The 15,790-nt window shown below is 48.8% G+C and overlaps 1 protein-coding gene across 3 annotated transcripts in view; it reads left to right on the top strand.

The window, feature by feature from the left end:
• The window catches only part of LOC105479398 (insulin like growth factor 1 receptor), a 317,817-nt gene extending 302,179 nt beyond the window's left edge, over positions 1 to 15,638 (top strand). For all 3 annotated transcript variants that reach the window (XM_011737331.3, XM_011737329.2, XM_011737332.3), the window contains exon 21: positions 8,108 to 15,638. In XM_011737331.3, the coding sequence (XP_011735633.1) occupies positions 8,108 to 8,489 (382 nt within the window). In that variant the 3' untranslated portion in view covers positions 8,490 to 15,638. The remainder of the gene's footprint in view (positions 1 to 8,107) is intronic.
• The last annotated feature ends 152 nt before the right edge of the window (positions 15,639 to 15,790 follow it).

Genomic DNA, 15,790 nt, shown 5'->3' with positions numbered 1-15,790 from the left:
CCAAATGTCTCTGAAATGTTTGGCCAGAGTAATCCATCCTTATTCATCCTCTCCATGTGAGGTTTTGTTTCTTTTTAAAGAAGGCAACAACACAACACTTACTACTCTGAAGTCAAATTCAAGAGCCCCCCGCCCCACCTCTGGCAGGCCTGAGAGAACTGCTGCAGTGAGTGTACACAGAGCTGCATGGTCAGGGCTCCAGCATGCGCCATGTAGGGTCAGCTTAGTGTCTTCTGAACCCTGCCCCACATGTCTTCTCTGTTAAGTGTTCACAAAAGTCATAAACCATCCAAGTAACATGCTCTCCAGAGCTTCATCCACTGACCAGTGTGGACCTGGAGTGTGTGTGAACTGACATCCCTGCGAAGCGCTGGTGAACTTGTCTTCTCATTGCACTTTTTTTTTTTTTTTTTTTGAGATGGAGTCTCGCTCTGTCGCCCAGGCTGGAGTGCATTGGCGTGATCTTGGCTCACTGCAACCTCTGCCTCCCGGGTTCAAACAATTCTCCTGCCTCAACCTCTCAAATAGCTAGGGTTACAGGCACCCACCACCACGCCCAGCTAATTTTAGTGGAGATGGGGTTTCACCATATTGGCCAGGCTGGTCTTGAACTCCTGACTTCAGATGATCTGCCTGCCTCAGCCTTCCAAAGTGCTGGGATTATAGGCATGAGCCATCGCACCTGGCAACCCCACTTATTTTGAAAAAACACTTTGCAGCTTTTAGTCCTAAGTTTTGTCAGATGACGAGAGAGTTTGTGATGCCTCACGGTGATGGTGAGGCCTCACTACTCAGCACTCCCTGGAGAAGCCCCACTTTTGGTGGAGGACTTACTCTGTGTCCATGGATGGTGCTGTTGGTGGCTCAGTGGAGGTCAGAGCTGCTGGAGCAGGGAGGCCTCTTTGTCTTTCCTGGAACGAGTTTGAGGAGGGGGTGAAGGTGTTCTGGTTCAGTCGTCAGGTGCACAACAGGTACAGGTTGGGAACAATGACTTTGCTTTTGACATGCACTTTAAGGCAGGCTTCAGAGATTGTTCTGGATCTCCATAGGTGAACATAAAGGTAGGCTCCCACTAGTATCTCAAGACCAATTCAGGAGATTTCCAGAAATGCTTTTCAGGACAGGCCTGGCTTCACTTTGGAAAGGATCCTGAGGAATTACTGGGCTGTCATGTCTGCATGAAGGCACCCAGCTCCTACCTCTCACCCATCCACCCACCTGGAGCCAGCACAGACTCAGGCTGGGTCCACAGTGGCGGGATGATAAATACAAACCAGACGTGTGTCAGGTGGACAGGAGGGAATGCGGGCTCCAGCAGCCACAAAAGCTTTGCTCATTTGGTCCCGTACAGTGTGGGCCAGGAATCCAGATGCAGGTGTTCTTGTCCTCCTGCAGAGTAGCAGGAGGCAGAAATCAAGATGTCAGTGGGGCTGCGGTCTCACCTGAGGCTCAGGGCCATCTTAAGGCACCTCAGGGTTCTGCAGTTGCAGGACTGAGGTCCCCATATTCTTGGCACCTGTCACCTGGGTACTGCTTTCAACTTCTGGAGGCCAAGGCCACTCACAGTCCTTGCCATATACACCCTCCGTAGGCCTGCTCATAACAGCAGTCTATTTTTTCAAGACTGATAAGAGGATCACTCTCTACTGCTTCTACTGGTTTTTTACCTGATGAGGTCAGATCTACCCGAGATAATCTCTCCCTTTTAAGTGATTCAGTCAACTGATTAGAAGCCTAATTAGAGGAGTGAAGTATCCTCTCATGTTGACAAGTCCCACCCATACTCAAGTTGAGGGGATTATATGGGATATTTACACCAGGGGCAGCAATCTTGGGGGGCATCTTAGAATTCCATAGTCTCAGAAATCATTGTCCTTATCAAACAATCAAGGTGCTATTTTTGTTTCATAGCACTTTGAGTGTTGCTACAAATACTGAATCCCTAAGCTCCTTGTAAATGGCCTGCCTCTGGAGGGCATGGGGTGGGGAAGACTAGACACACACCCCTGTGCTTTGGGAGTATGTTGGCTGGGCGTCATGCTCAATTAGCTGCTGCTTCTGAACATAGGTTCAGCTAAAGTGTATCCCAGGCAATGGACACTTTGTGTGGAATTCAGAAAGGTGGCTGCAGGAAGAATGCCAGGGAAAGCCAGAGTGAAGGCATCACCCTCGCACAGCTAGCACACGTCGGGGTCCCCATTGTCCTATCGAGGCAGGGCCAGAACCGGAAAGTTGGCTGGTGCCCTGGGCCTGTGCCAGTGATGGGAGGCTCCTCTTCTCTGAGGGTGGCACCTACAGATGCAGAAGCACTGGGTTTCCTGGAGCCCTCATCAAGCAAACTTGCTAGCATGGCCTCTTCAGAACTCCACAATCCAAACTTGGAAGAGACTCGAAAGACCACTTAGTACCTTTTCTTACCCAGTATAGAAATTCTTCTTCTCTCTGTGTTAGTTTTTTATCGCAGTATAACGAACTACCCAAAACCTACTAGTTGAGAGCAACAGTAAACATGTATTATCACTCAGAGGTTTCTGAAGGTGAGGAATGCAGGAGCGGCATAGCCGGCTGGCTCTGGCTTGGAGCCCTTCTCACGGTTGCAGCCCAGCTGTCCGCTGGGGCTGCAGTCATCTGACAGCTTGCCTGGGGCAGGCAGACCCACTTGCAAGGTGTTGCTGCATAGGTAGTGTGCCCTGCATGAACCACCCTGTTCTACATGGGCCTCTCTGTAGCACTGCCTAAGTGTCTCAGGATGTATAGCTAGCTTCTCTTAGAGCAGAGTTTGGCACACTCTCTAAAAGGCCGGCTAAAAAATATTTTTGATGGGAGGCTGAGGCAGGAGAATGGCGTAAACCCGGGAGGCGGAGCTTGCAGTGAGCTGAGATCCGGCCACTGCGCTCCAGCCTGGGCGACAGAGCGAGACTCCGTCTCAAAAAAAAAATATTTTTGACTGTGTGGGCCCATACGACCTCAACTGTGACTACTTGACTCTGCCATTGTGGAGCAAACACAGCTGGAGGTGTCATATAAGCTAGTGTGGCTGTGTTCCAATACAATTTTATTTTTGCATACTGAAATTTGAATTCCACATAATCTCTTGTGTTGTCACAAAATATTCTTATTTTGAATTTCTTTTAGCCATTTACATTAAAACCATTCTTAGGCCATAGACCTTGGAAAACTAGGCAACAGGCCAGATTTTACCCACAGGTACATAGTTTGCCTGCTGTGCCCTAGAGTAAAAGATCCAGGACCTGAGCAGAAGGCACAACGTCCTTTCTGACCAGACCTCAGAAGTCACACTCTGAAGCTCCCACCTTCTCCTTCAGGTTACACCATGTGGGAGTCAATCACATGGGGATGTGAGCTCCAGGACACGAGGGAGAGGACCACTGGGGATCCGGGAGCCTGGCTACTCCCCTGCTCCCCACCAACACACACACACACACACACACACACACCCAGTACCCCTCACAGGTGACCATCCGCTCCACACTTTGAGTAGTACAGCCACTGTTTTCTTGTCAGCCATTATAAGAAAAATCATGCTTTCGAGTCTGAATATAAGCCATGGAGTATGAGAGCTGACGACCACTGAATTTGCATAAAGGTACAGTGCCAGAATCTAGGCTAATATTAGAACTGGTGGTATTTTAGCAAGCTTAGAAACAGCCCATGAAAGCAGGTGTGAGTTTTGCTTCTGTGGTTTGGGGTGGGTGAGGGAGAGTGTGTTGTTTTTGTGCTTTCTCTTTGACTCAGGTAAACGTTTTATCTACAAGAGACTTGTGGGATTCTTACTTGGTCCACCTCCAGGTAACTGGGGTCTTAATATTAACGTAAGCTGCCTGGGATGCAGCCTACCTGCCATGGGAAACGCAGGGCACTTCCTGTTCCCAGCATAGAGTGACAAGGAAATTTACTCAAAGCGGTTACTCTGACATTAAATGTTTACTTCAGGAGGCATTTCTGCTTTGCCATCGAGAATTTTTCTCCCTTCCAAGAAAAAAGTAGAATGAAAGGAGGCAATTTGGTTTCATAGGGAGTGTCCATGTTGTCATTCTGAGTTTACTGATGAGCTTACGTGAGAAAGGAGGGTTCTGGGATGGGAGTTCTGTTGTTACAAGACATGAAAGAATGGCCTCTGTTTATCCCAGAGAGGAGAGTCCGTGAGCCCTTGCGAGTTGCCCTGAAACCTCTGCCAGGTCCCAGTTGAGAAAGTGTGTGAGTTGTGTGGTTCTGAGATCTGAACAGGCACTACCTGGTGACATTGGGGGGCTGAAGGAGCTCAGTGGCTGCAGGTGAACTGGAGCTCACCATCAGGAAGTAGCCAGATTCTCACCCCTCAGTGTCACCGAGTGTTCTGGCTTTAGAGGAAGGACTCCATGGTCCCCAAGCAACGGGGTATTGAGGTCTGAGTCTCAACGCCATGACTCAGTGTGAATTGACTCAGCAAGTACCACGGCATCAGATTTGGGTTGTGGTTCCCTGTTGGGTCTGTACTTTAGATTGATGACAAAGCCCATCCTCAGCCTTATTTCAGCCCAGATCTCAGTATTTATGCCACAGATGTTGTTAAGCCCCTCTGGGTGCATGCTGACGCTGAGGTCACACAGATGAGCCAGGAGTGGCCCTGGCTTTCATGAAACGTAGTGACGTAAAAGGTCCCAGCTCTGATGCTCCGGGATAAGGGCCGGGACAGAGGTGTGAACGCAGCCGTGGAAAACTTGGGCTAGGAAGCCATTTGTTCTGCTGGTAACACTTCCACAGCTCCACGTGTCCGGACTCTTGCCAGAGATGTCTTTGGTCTGCAGGATTCAGGAGGGAATCTGAACTTTTAGCCTGGAGCATTATCAACTAATAGATGAGTCTGAAACAAACTTAGTGAAATCTGATGGTTTTTTGTATTTTTTCCCATTGCTGGAATCCCGGTTTGGTTCTGCGGGAATCGAGTGCTTGAGTGGGATCCAAACAGGCAGGAAGGGCGCTCCTGCTCAGTTATTCCCAGTGAGCTCACGGAGGCACACAGGCCCCATGTCCTCCTGGCTGAGGCGTGGTTCCTAAGACAACCCTCACTGTTGAGGACTGCCAGGAGAGAGACACATTCAGCCCTGCAGGTCCTCTGGGAATCCGGTGAGCGTCGGCAGCATGCGGGAATGTGCGGGTGCCTCGTGGCCTGCTGACATCCCACACAGGTCACAGCCTGTCCAGTTCAGGACATCAGGGCCAAGAGTGGAATGGGAATACAGAGGCACCTCCGTGTGCTCATCCTGCTGACCATCACCCAGCCTCCAGGGCGCACAGCTGGCCCCCAGGAGGCTGCTTGCCAGCAGGGCAGGAATTCCATTTGAGTCTTGTCCCTGTTCCAGAAGGGCCGGGTATGTGTCCCCCAAAGGGGAGAGCATTCGAGAAGGATGGCTCCAGACTTGCCAGAGCTGACCCGTGGCGGAAAAAAAAAAGGTGCTTTTTAAAAGATGAGTTTTATCAGCTCACACATCCTTCTAGAGTCTAATGGAGATTTTTTGTATGTGTGGAAATAGTAAACAAGGTCTTGAATCCCACAGAGCAAAAAAGACTTCCTTTTTTGGGCAGCCCTGGAAGGGTTGTTACTCTGGAATGGTTTAAAAGAGGCATCACATGGCTTGTTTGTGCTGATGTCACTGCCTCACTGCCCCTCCAGTGGCACCTCCTCAGTCCCCGGCCACAGGGCACAAAGCCAAGCACATCTCATGCTTTTGGCCCGGGTACACTTCTGCCCAGGGGCAAGTCAGCTGGAGAGGAGTTCACATCCCAGCCATATGGAGATGCATTTCATGTCATTATGGCCTATTTTAATTCTTTTTAACCCCGATCGTTTTTCTTAGGCAGTGATGGGGAGTATGGAAAGGCAGGCTTATTTGTCATTAAGCTGCCAGTTTTTATCACTGCAAAGCACATCCCTGTGACATCTGTGACTGTCCCTTGGACAGTTAGGCGAGGGAGGGTCTCCTGGTGGGCCCAGGGTTACTCTTACTTAGATTAAGAGAAAATTCCTTTTTCCGGGGTCGTTGGCAATCAAAGTGTAGTCATCCTGTTGCACAGAGAACTCCATCCCAGCTCCACCCTTATGAATTTCGTAACCTTGAACAAATTATTTAATGTCTGAGTGCTTCTGTTCCCCCGTCTGTAACATGGGTGTATATTATAGTCAGTAGCACCTGCTTCACAAACTCGTGAGGACTTCATCAGTTCACACACATAACTGCCTCACTGCCTGGCACCTAGTGTGCACACGGCATTCTGCTGTGGGGTAGACTTAAAATGGTGGCTAAAGAGATTCTTTTCCGGAGAAGTGGCCACATGGAACTCTCCATATCTAAGAAGCATACTGTGGGGTGCTTCATATTTTGTCTAATTCCTTTACCCCCAGAACAGGAACCCGCAACCTTCCTTCTGTAAAGGGCCATATGGTAAATAAGCATTTTTAGACTTGCAGGCCACGGTCTCTGTCCTAATGTCCTCAGCTGGTAGTTGTAGCTGGAAAGCAGCTGCAGCCCACATGGAAATGAGGGAGCATGGCCCATGCCAGTGCAGCTGATGTGCAGAGGTGGGTAGCCCCGGGTTAGACCCTGTGGAGATGCAGGCCCCCGGGCTCCAGAATGCTGAATTCTAGTGGATTCTGGATGGCTCTCCCTCACACCTAGGCCCACCCTCCCTCAAGGTTGCACCGTCTCCATCTGAAGGAAGCTGCCAGGTGGCCATTAGAGCCCTTCTCTTGGCAGGCCAGCTTCCAGGCCTAGTGGCTTATCTTACATCAGGGGCCTCCCCTTGGAATTTTCCCTGAAAGCCAGAGATGGGCAGGTGGTCTGTGGTTAAGCAGCCGGCCTGACAGGAGGCTAGATGCCATTGGGTGCTTTGAGTTTCCTAGATGTGGAGAGTTCTATGTGGCCACTTTTATGGAAAAGCATCTCTTTTAGGAAGAATTTTAAAACAAAGAGGAGAGCTTCCTGGTGAGAACAGAGGTGGAAAGGAAGGCACTTTGGTTTCACGCTCACGTAAGAGGGCTGTTGGCGGTCACTCCTCAGAACTATGGCCAGCCCTGGACGGTAGCCAGCTGTACCTTTTTGCCCCAAAAGTCTGTTTACCTGGGTCTTTCTGCGTTCTGGAAGCTTGTCAAAGCCCGGGCCTTTCCTGGGTCAGGGCAGCCGGCTTTCCTTGTCCGCGTGTGGCTGACTGTTTTCGTGGGGGGCCCTGGCCACAGCTGGCAAGACTTCCTTTGTCCCATGCGACTCTCAGGGCCTCACAGATATTTGCAGCCCAGGTGCTGTCGGAGCCCAGCCAATGCGACCAAGACACAGCACAAGCGTCATCCTGTTCTGCCTGTCCTTGCTTGTGGAGTGGACTCGTGCCCAGGGCTCTCCTTGCTGGCTCATTGGAATCTGGCTTCGGGTCTACACTGGGCCTCTTGTTTGGTCCAGAACAGCCTGGCTCATTGGCTGGGGCTTGCCTGTGCAGGGCTGGAGCAAGCAGGTGCTAGATGGAGACAGCAGCAGACTCGGAGTGTGTATTTCTTCGTGTTGCAAGCCTGGCCTCATGGTGCCTTCTTCCTTTGGTCCTCTGCCAGGGGTAGCCCTGCACCAGGAGGAAGCTTAGAAATAACAGGTGGGACCTGGAGAGAGAGCGTTGGGGAAGCTGCGGTCACTCATCAGCCTTCTTAGAAACCGGGGGTTTCCTGCTTTCTAATTCTGGAAAGGATGTTTCAGCAGTGGCTGCATGAGATGTCTCAGATAGAAAACTGCTTATTTTTATTTCTTAGCACTGACACCATAAATAATACCTGTAACGATGGACAGTGTGGACCTAGATTAGTGCTTCTTGGGAAAGGAGAGTTTGGGTTTTGTACTGTGGTAGTGCTGAGTGAAGTGAACGGAACCATACGAGGTAAAACAGGAGACTCTGAAGGCCACTTGGGCCATCCAGGCAGAAAGCCAGGGACGGAGAGGGACAGTAGGGTTGTATTCAGTGCTCCCACCATACGCTTATAGGTGGGAAACCACTGCAGGCGGCCCATGAAGCCTCTTGGCCACATACGCCCTCCCAGTTTGGACCCCCCTTCCATGTGTCTTGGCTGCAGGTTTGAATTGATGCGCATGTGCTGGCAGTACAACCCCAAGATGAGGCCTTCCTTCCTGGAGATCATCAGCAGCATCAAAGACGAGATGGAGCCTGGCTTCCGGGAGGTCTCCTTCTACTACAGTGAGGAGAACAAGCTGCCCGAGCCGGAGGAGCTGGACCTGGAGCCAGAGAACATGGAGAGCGTCCCCCTGGACCCCTCGGCCTCCTCGTCCTCCCTGCCACTGCCCGACAGACACTCAGGACACAAGGCCGAGAACGGCCCCGGCCCTGGAGTGCTGGTGCTCCGCGCCAGCTTCGATGAGAGACAGCCTTACGCACACATGAACGGTGGCCGCAAGAACGAGCGGGCCTTGCCGCTGCCCCAGTCTTCGACCTGCTGATCCTTGGATCCTGAATCTGTGCAAACAGTAACGTGTTTGTTCAGCGGGGTGGGGGGAGAGAGAAAGTTTTAACAATCTATTCACAAGCCTCCTGTACCTCAGTGGATCTTCAGAACTGCCATTGCTGCCCGCGGGAGACAGCTTCTCTGCAGTAAACACATTTGGGATGTTCCTTTTTTCAATATGCAAGCAGCTTTTTATTCCCTACCCAAACCCTTAACTGACATGGGCCTTTAAGAACCTTAATGACAACACTTAATAGCAACAGAGCACTTGAGAACCAGTCTCCTTACTCTGTCCCTGTCCTTCCTCATCCTCTCTCTCTCTCCCTCCCTTTCTCTCTCTCTCTCTCACTTTTCTCTTTCTCTCTGCTTCATAATGGAAAAATAATTGCCGTAAGTCCAGCTGGGAAGCCCTTTTTTATCAGTTTGAGGAAGTGGCTGTCCCTGTGGCCCCATCCAACCCCTGTACACACCCACCCGACACCGTAGGTCATTACAAAAAAAACACGTGGAGATGGAAATTTTTACCTTTATCTTTCACCTTTCTAGGGACATGAAATTTACAAAGGGCCATTGTTCATCCAAGGCTGTTACCATTTTAACGCTGCCTAATTTTGCCAAAATCCTGAACTTTCTCCCTCACCGTCCTTGCGCTGATTCCTTGTGTCCGGAGGCATGGGTGAGCGTGGCATCTGGTTGCTCCGTTTTGAGAGACACGCTGGCGACACGCTCCGTCCGTCTGACTGCCCCTGCTGTGCTTCTCAAGGCCACATGCACACAGGTCTCATTGCTTCTGACTAGGTTATTATTTGGGGGAACTGGACACAATGGGACTCTCTCTCAGTGAAGGTGGGGAGAAGCTAAACTGGCTTTCCTGCCCTGCCTCCCCACCCCCGCCCAACCCCCAAGAATCTGGTGGCCATAGGCCCTGAAGCAGCCTGGTGGACAGGCTTTGAGTCAAGGGGCCCCATGCCTGCTTCTCTCCCAGCCCCAGCTCCCCCGCCCACCCCCAAGGACACAGATGGGAAGGGGTTTCCAGGGACTCAGCCCAACTGTTGATGCAGGTTTGCAAGGAAAGAAATTCAAACACCACAACAGCAGTAAGAAGAAAAGCAGTCAATGGATTCAAGCATTCTAAGCTTTGTTGACATTTCTCTGTTCCTAGGACTTCTTCATGGGTCTTACAGTTCTATGTTAGACCATGAAACATTTGCATACACATCGTCTTTAATGTCACTTTTATAACTTTTTTACGGTTCAGATATTCATCTATACGTCTGTACAGAAAAAAAAAAGCTGCTATTTTTTTTGTTCTTGATCTTTGTGGATTTAATCTATGAAAACCTTCAGGTCCACCCTCTCCCCTTTCTGCTCACTCCAAGAAACTTCTTATGCTTTGTACTAGAGTGCGTGACTTTCTTCCTCTTTTCCCGGTAATTGATACTTCTACGACATAATTTGCCATGAACTGTTTGATGCCTTTTTATAAATACATCCCCCCTCCCTGCTCCCACCTCCCCCTTTAGTTGTCTTCTAACCCGTAGGCTCTGTGGGCACGAGGCTGGTGAGGGCACGAGGCGGAAAGAAGGCTGGGCACCCGTCCTGAGAGGGCCGTGCTCCTCTCCCCAGCCCGCCCTCACAGCATTGGAGTCTGTTACAGTGCAAGACATGATACAAACTCAGGTCAGAAAAACAAAGGTTAAATACTTCACACGTCTTTGTTCAGTGTTTCCACTCCACCGTGGTTGAGAAGCCTCACCCTCTCTTTCCCTTGCCTTTGTTTAGGTTGTGACACACATATATATATTTTTTTAATTCTTGGGTACAACAGCAGTGTTAACTGCAGACACTAGGCATTTGGATTACTATTTTTTTTAATGGCTATTTAATCTTTCCATCCCATGAAAAACAGCTGCTGAGTCCAAGGGAGCAGCAGAGCGTGGTCCGGCAGGCCCTGCTGTGGCCCTCGCCAGCACCCTCACCAGACCGACCGACCGACCTGTCTTTGGAACCAGAACATCCCAAGGGACCTCCTTTGCACTGGCAGGGAGTGGGACCCTGGGATCCAGGCTGGCCCAGGGCGGCATCCTCAGGGCTGTGCCAGCTGGAGCGCCAGGTCGGGGCAGCGCAGACGCCACGGTGGCCCAAGAGCCCCTTTGCTTCCTGCCAGGGGACCGGGGCTGTCTGCCAGGGGACCGGGGCTGTGGTGCTGGCCCTCTTTCCCTCGGCCAGGAATCCAGGTCCTCGGGGCCCAGGGGTCTTGTTTAGTTTTGTTTTGTTTTTAGCACTTCTCACCAGAGAGATGACGGCACAAGAGTTGCTTCTGGGATGGAAATGTTTAGGAGTAAGAACAAAACTGGGATATGGTGATTGCTAGTTGTGACTGAAGATTAAACACAAAAAAAAGTCTGTAGTGCTTTTTTTGCTTGTCAGCAGTTTGTCTCACTGCTTTCTCTAGCCTCTATCCCATAGTGTGTTCCCTTTTAAAAAAGAAAAAAGAAGGTATTATATGTAGGAGTTTTCTTTTAATTTATTTTGTGATGCCAGTTTCAATCACTGTAGAGAAGCCCCATTATGAATTTAAATTTCAAGGAAAGGGTGTGTGTATGTGTGTGGGGTGTGTGTGTGTATGAGTGATGGGACAGTTTTTGATTTTTTGGGTTTTTTTCCCCCCAAACATTTATCTACCTCACTCTTATTTTTTATATGTGTATATAGACAAAAGAATACATCTCACATTTCTCAGCACCTGACAATAGGCCGTTGATACTGGTAACCTCATCCACGCCACAGGCTCCACACCCAGGTGATGCAGGGAGAAGCCAGGCTGTATTCCGGGGTCAAAGCAACACTGACTCACCTCTCTGCGTATTTCAGACAGCTTGCCTTTTTCTGAGATGTCTCGTTTTGTGTTGCTTTTATTTTTATTATTATTTTTTTTCTATCTTGGTTTCCACCAAGGTGTTACATTTTTCCTCCTCTCCTAGCCAGTGGCCTTGTGAGGCCAAGGAGGGCACCAGAGCACACTTTCGGGGGGCCACCAGGCTGTCCCTGGCTGGTTGTCTTTGGAACAAACTGCTTCCATGCAGATCGAACACATTTCATCCTTAAGAGAGCAATTGTTCCTCAGGTTCTGAGGACAGGAAGGTGTCCAGGCAGCATAGTCTCTGTGAGAATCTCCTGGGTAAAGGCATATTGGGTTTGCTCCCCTTGCTGCTGCTCCTGCATCCCTGGAGGAGGCTTGCACCGAGGCAGGGCCATGCGGCCATGGCTGCTGCATTCATTCAGCACAAAGGTGCAGCTGCAGCAGGAGCTGGAGGGTAAGATCTGCCCAGCCTGTGCTCCAGAATGCAGAGGCTCCTAACCTCACAGCCAGTCCCTAATAGAACACACACAGGAGCAGAGTCTCCTCCCCCTCCAGGCTGCCCTCTCAACTTCTCCCTCACCTCCTCCTCCCCTAGGGGTAGACAGAGATGTACCAAACCTTCGGGCTGGAAAGGCCAGTGGTCGGCGCCGAGCCTCCGTGGTGTCTCACCCCCCGCCAGGGCTGAACCTCCATCTGTCCCTGGTCCTGCTGCTCACAGGACAGACGGCTCGCTCCCCTCTTCCAGCAGCTGCTCTTACAGGCACTGATGATTTAGCTGGGAAATGTGGCGGGCAGCTTTCCCCAAGTGTGGATGGTTCCTTTGCAATTCCAGTACTAAGTGAATGCGCTCAGGAGCCTTTTTCCTCCTGCCAGAACAGGACCCATCTCTCCCAAGACCCCGGGGATCTTAAGGTCATTGAGAAATACTGTTTGATCAGGGTTTTCTTCTTCCACACTGTAGGTGACCCCTTGGAATAATGGCCTCTCCTCTCTTTTGCACATACCTACCGGTTTCCACAACTGGATTTCTACAGATCGATCAGCTGGTTATAAGGGTTTTGTTTAAACTGTCCAAGTTATTGATGTCATTTTGTTTTTGTCTTATGTAGGTGGCTTTTCTTTAAGTAGAAAACACTAGCAGTGTAGTGCCCATCATAACAAATGCTTCAGAAACACTTCAATAAAAGAGAAAACTTGGCTTGTGTGATGGTGCAGTCATTTTACTGGACCAACCCACCCACCTTGACTATACCAAGGCATCATCTATCCACAGTTCTAGCCTAACTTCACGCTGATTTCTCCGCCTCTTGATTTTCCTCTTTTGTGTCCAAATAATCTTAAGCTGAGTTGTGGCATTTTCCATGCAACCTCCTTCTGCCAGCAGCTCACACTGCTTGAAGTCACATGAACCACTGAGGCACATCATGGAATTGATGTGAGCATTAAGACATTCTCCCACACAGCCCTTCCCTGAGGCAGCAGGAGCTGGTGTGTACTGGAGACATTGTTGAACTTGAGCTGTGTGAGACCCAGACCACCCCAGGTCTCCTTCGTTTGACATACCGTTGGATGTCATGACGTTTGACATACCGTTGGAACGAGCCGCCTCCTCAGAAGATGGAAGACCATGTTCGTGGCCGACCGGGCCTCTCCTTCTGGCCTGTTTCTTAAGATGCGGAACCACATTTCAGTGGTAGGAAAAGTGGCTTCGTAAAATAGAAGAGCAGTCACTGTGGAACTACCAAATGACAAGATGCTCGGTGCAAATAGGGGTGCTTTGGGATAAAAGATTTATGAGCCAACTATTCTGTGGCACCAGATTCTAGGCCAGTTTGTTCCACCGAAGCCTCTCCCACAGCAGTCCACCTCTGCAGGCTGGTGACCGAATGGCTTGTAAGTGGCTCTGTGGCAAGATCACACTGAGATCAGAAGGCTAGGATGCTTGTCTAGTGTCCTTAGCTGTCACATTGGGTCCTTCCAGGGTGGCCAGACAGTGTTGGTGGCCACTTCCTTCTAAAACATAGGCACCCTCCTGGTGACAGTGACCCGCCATGGTATGCCTTGGCCCATTCCAGCAGTCCCAGTTATGCATTTAAAGTTTGGGGTTTGTTCTTTTCGTTAATGTTACTCTGTGTTGTCAGCTGTCTTTTCATTTCCTGGGCTAAGCAGCATTGGGAGATGTGGACCAGAGATCCACTCCTTAAGAACCAGTGATGAAAGACACTTTCTTCACTCTGAAGTAGCTGTTGGTACAAATGAGAACTTAAAGAGAGGATGTTATTTAGACTGAACCTCTGTTGCCAGAGATGCTGAAGATACAGACCTTGGACAGGTCAGAGGGTTTCATTTTTGGCCTTCATCTTAGATGACTGGTTGCGTCATTTGGAGAAGTGAGCGCTCCTTGATGGTGGAATGACCAGGTGGTAGGTACGGAACCGTTGTCACAGGGATCCTGGCACAGAGAAGAGTTACGAGCAGCTGGGTGCAGGGCTTGGAAGAAATGTGGGCAATGTTTTGAACTTGTTGGTTTCTGAAGCTATCAGACCACATCAAGGCTCAGCAGTCATCCATGGGCATTTGGTTTCAACAAAGAAACCTAACATCCTACTCTGGAAACTGATCTCGGAGTTAAGGCGAATTGTTCAAGAACACGAACTACATCGCACTCGTCAGTTGTCAGTTCTGGGGCATGACTTTAGGGTTTTATTTTGTTTCTGCAACAACATAATCACTCATTTGTATGTCCACGTGTGTGTGTCCGCATCTTTCTGGTCAACATTGTTTTAACTAGTCACTCATTAGCATTTTCAATAGGGCTCTTAAGTCCAGTAGATTACGGGTAGTCAGTTGACGAAGATCTGGTTTACAAGAACTAATTAAATGTTTCATTGCATTTTTGTAAGAACATAGAATAATTTTATAAAATGTTTGTAGTTTATAATTGCCGAAAATAATTTAAAGACACTTTTTTTCTCTGTGTGTGCAAATGTGTTTGTGATCCATTTTTTTTTTTAGGACACCTGTTTACTAGCTAGCTTTACAATATGCCAAAAAAGGATTTTTCCCTGACCCCAGCCGTGGTTCACCCTCTTTTCCCCCCATGCTTTGTGCCCTAGTTTATAACAAAGGAATGATGATTTAAAAAGTAGTTCTGTATCTTCAGTATCTTGGTCTTCCAGAACCCTCTGGTTGGGAAGGGGATCATTTTTTACTGGTCATTTCCCTTTGGAGTGTAGCTACTTTAACAGATGGAAAGAACCTCATTGGCCATGGAAACAGCAGAGGTGTTGGAGCCCAGCAGTGCATGGCACCGTTCAGCATCTGGTTTGGTTGGTCTGGCTGCCGTCATTGTCACGCAGTGCCATGGACATGGGAAGACTTGACTGCACAGCCAATGGTTTTCATGATGATTACAGCATACACAGTGATCACATAAAAGATGACAGCTCTGGGGCACACAGGCCATTTGCTTACATGCCTCGTATCATGATTAATGCTTTTTGAAGGCAGAATCCCGAAGATAACATATCTCCAATATGTAAGAAAACAATTCTTTTTAATACTACAGCATACACAAAAATTTGTTCTAAAGTTTGACTCCACTTCCTCTAACTCCAGTGGATTGTTGGCCATGTCTCCCAACTCCACAGTATCTCTGTTGTGGGAAACACCTGGGTTTTTGCACTACATGGGAGAAAGACCCGGAAACTATTTGGGTTGTTTTCAACTTTTCATTTGGATGTTTGGCGTTGCACACACACATCCACAGGTGGAAGAGACGCCTGGCGAAACACCTGTCTGCTTTCTAAGCCAGTGAGGTTGAGGTGAGAGGTTTGCCAGAGTTTGTCTACCTCTGGGTATCCCTTTATCTGGGATAAAAAAATCAAACCAGAAGGCGGGATGGAATGGATGCACCGCAAATAATGCATTTTCTGAGTTTTCTTGTTTAAAAAAAGTTTTTTTAAAAAAGTAAAAAAAAAAAAAAGGTAATAACATGGCCAATTTGTTACATAAAATGACTTTCTGTGTATAAATTATTCCTAAAAAAAACCTGTTTATATAAAAAATCAGTAGATGAAAAAAATTTCAAAATGTTTTTGTATATTCTGTTGTAAGAATTTATTCCTGTTATTCCGATATACTCTGGATTCTTTACATTATGGAAAAAAGAAACTGTCTATTTTGAATGGCTGAAGCTAAGGCAACGTTAGTTTCTCTTACTCTGCTTTTTTCTAGTAAAGTACTACATGGTTTAAGTTAAATAAAAGAATTCTGTATGCATTTCTATCTCTGGTTTTGTTTTGTCCCTCCTGGAAGCATCACCACACTTTGGTGGCAGGGAAGCTGAGCTACGTGGGGCACGTGTGTTCACGCATGTTGCCTGGAAGCATTCTCCACAAAAGCATTGCCTCTTCTCTGACAGCTGAGCTTTC

Source organism: Macaca nemestrina, chromosome 7, assembly GCF_043159975.1.
Source record: "Macaca nemestrina isolate mMacNem1 chromosome 7, mMacNem.hap1, whole genome shotgun sequence".
In the NCBI taxonomy this organism is placed as follows: domain Eukaryota; kingdom Metazoa; phylum Chordata; class Mammalia; order Primates; family Cercopithecidae; genus Macaca; species Macaca nemestrina.
This window is presented reverse-complemented; position numbering and strand designations above follow the sequence as displayed.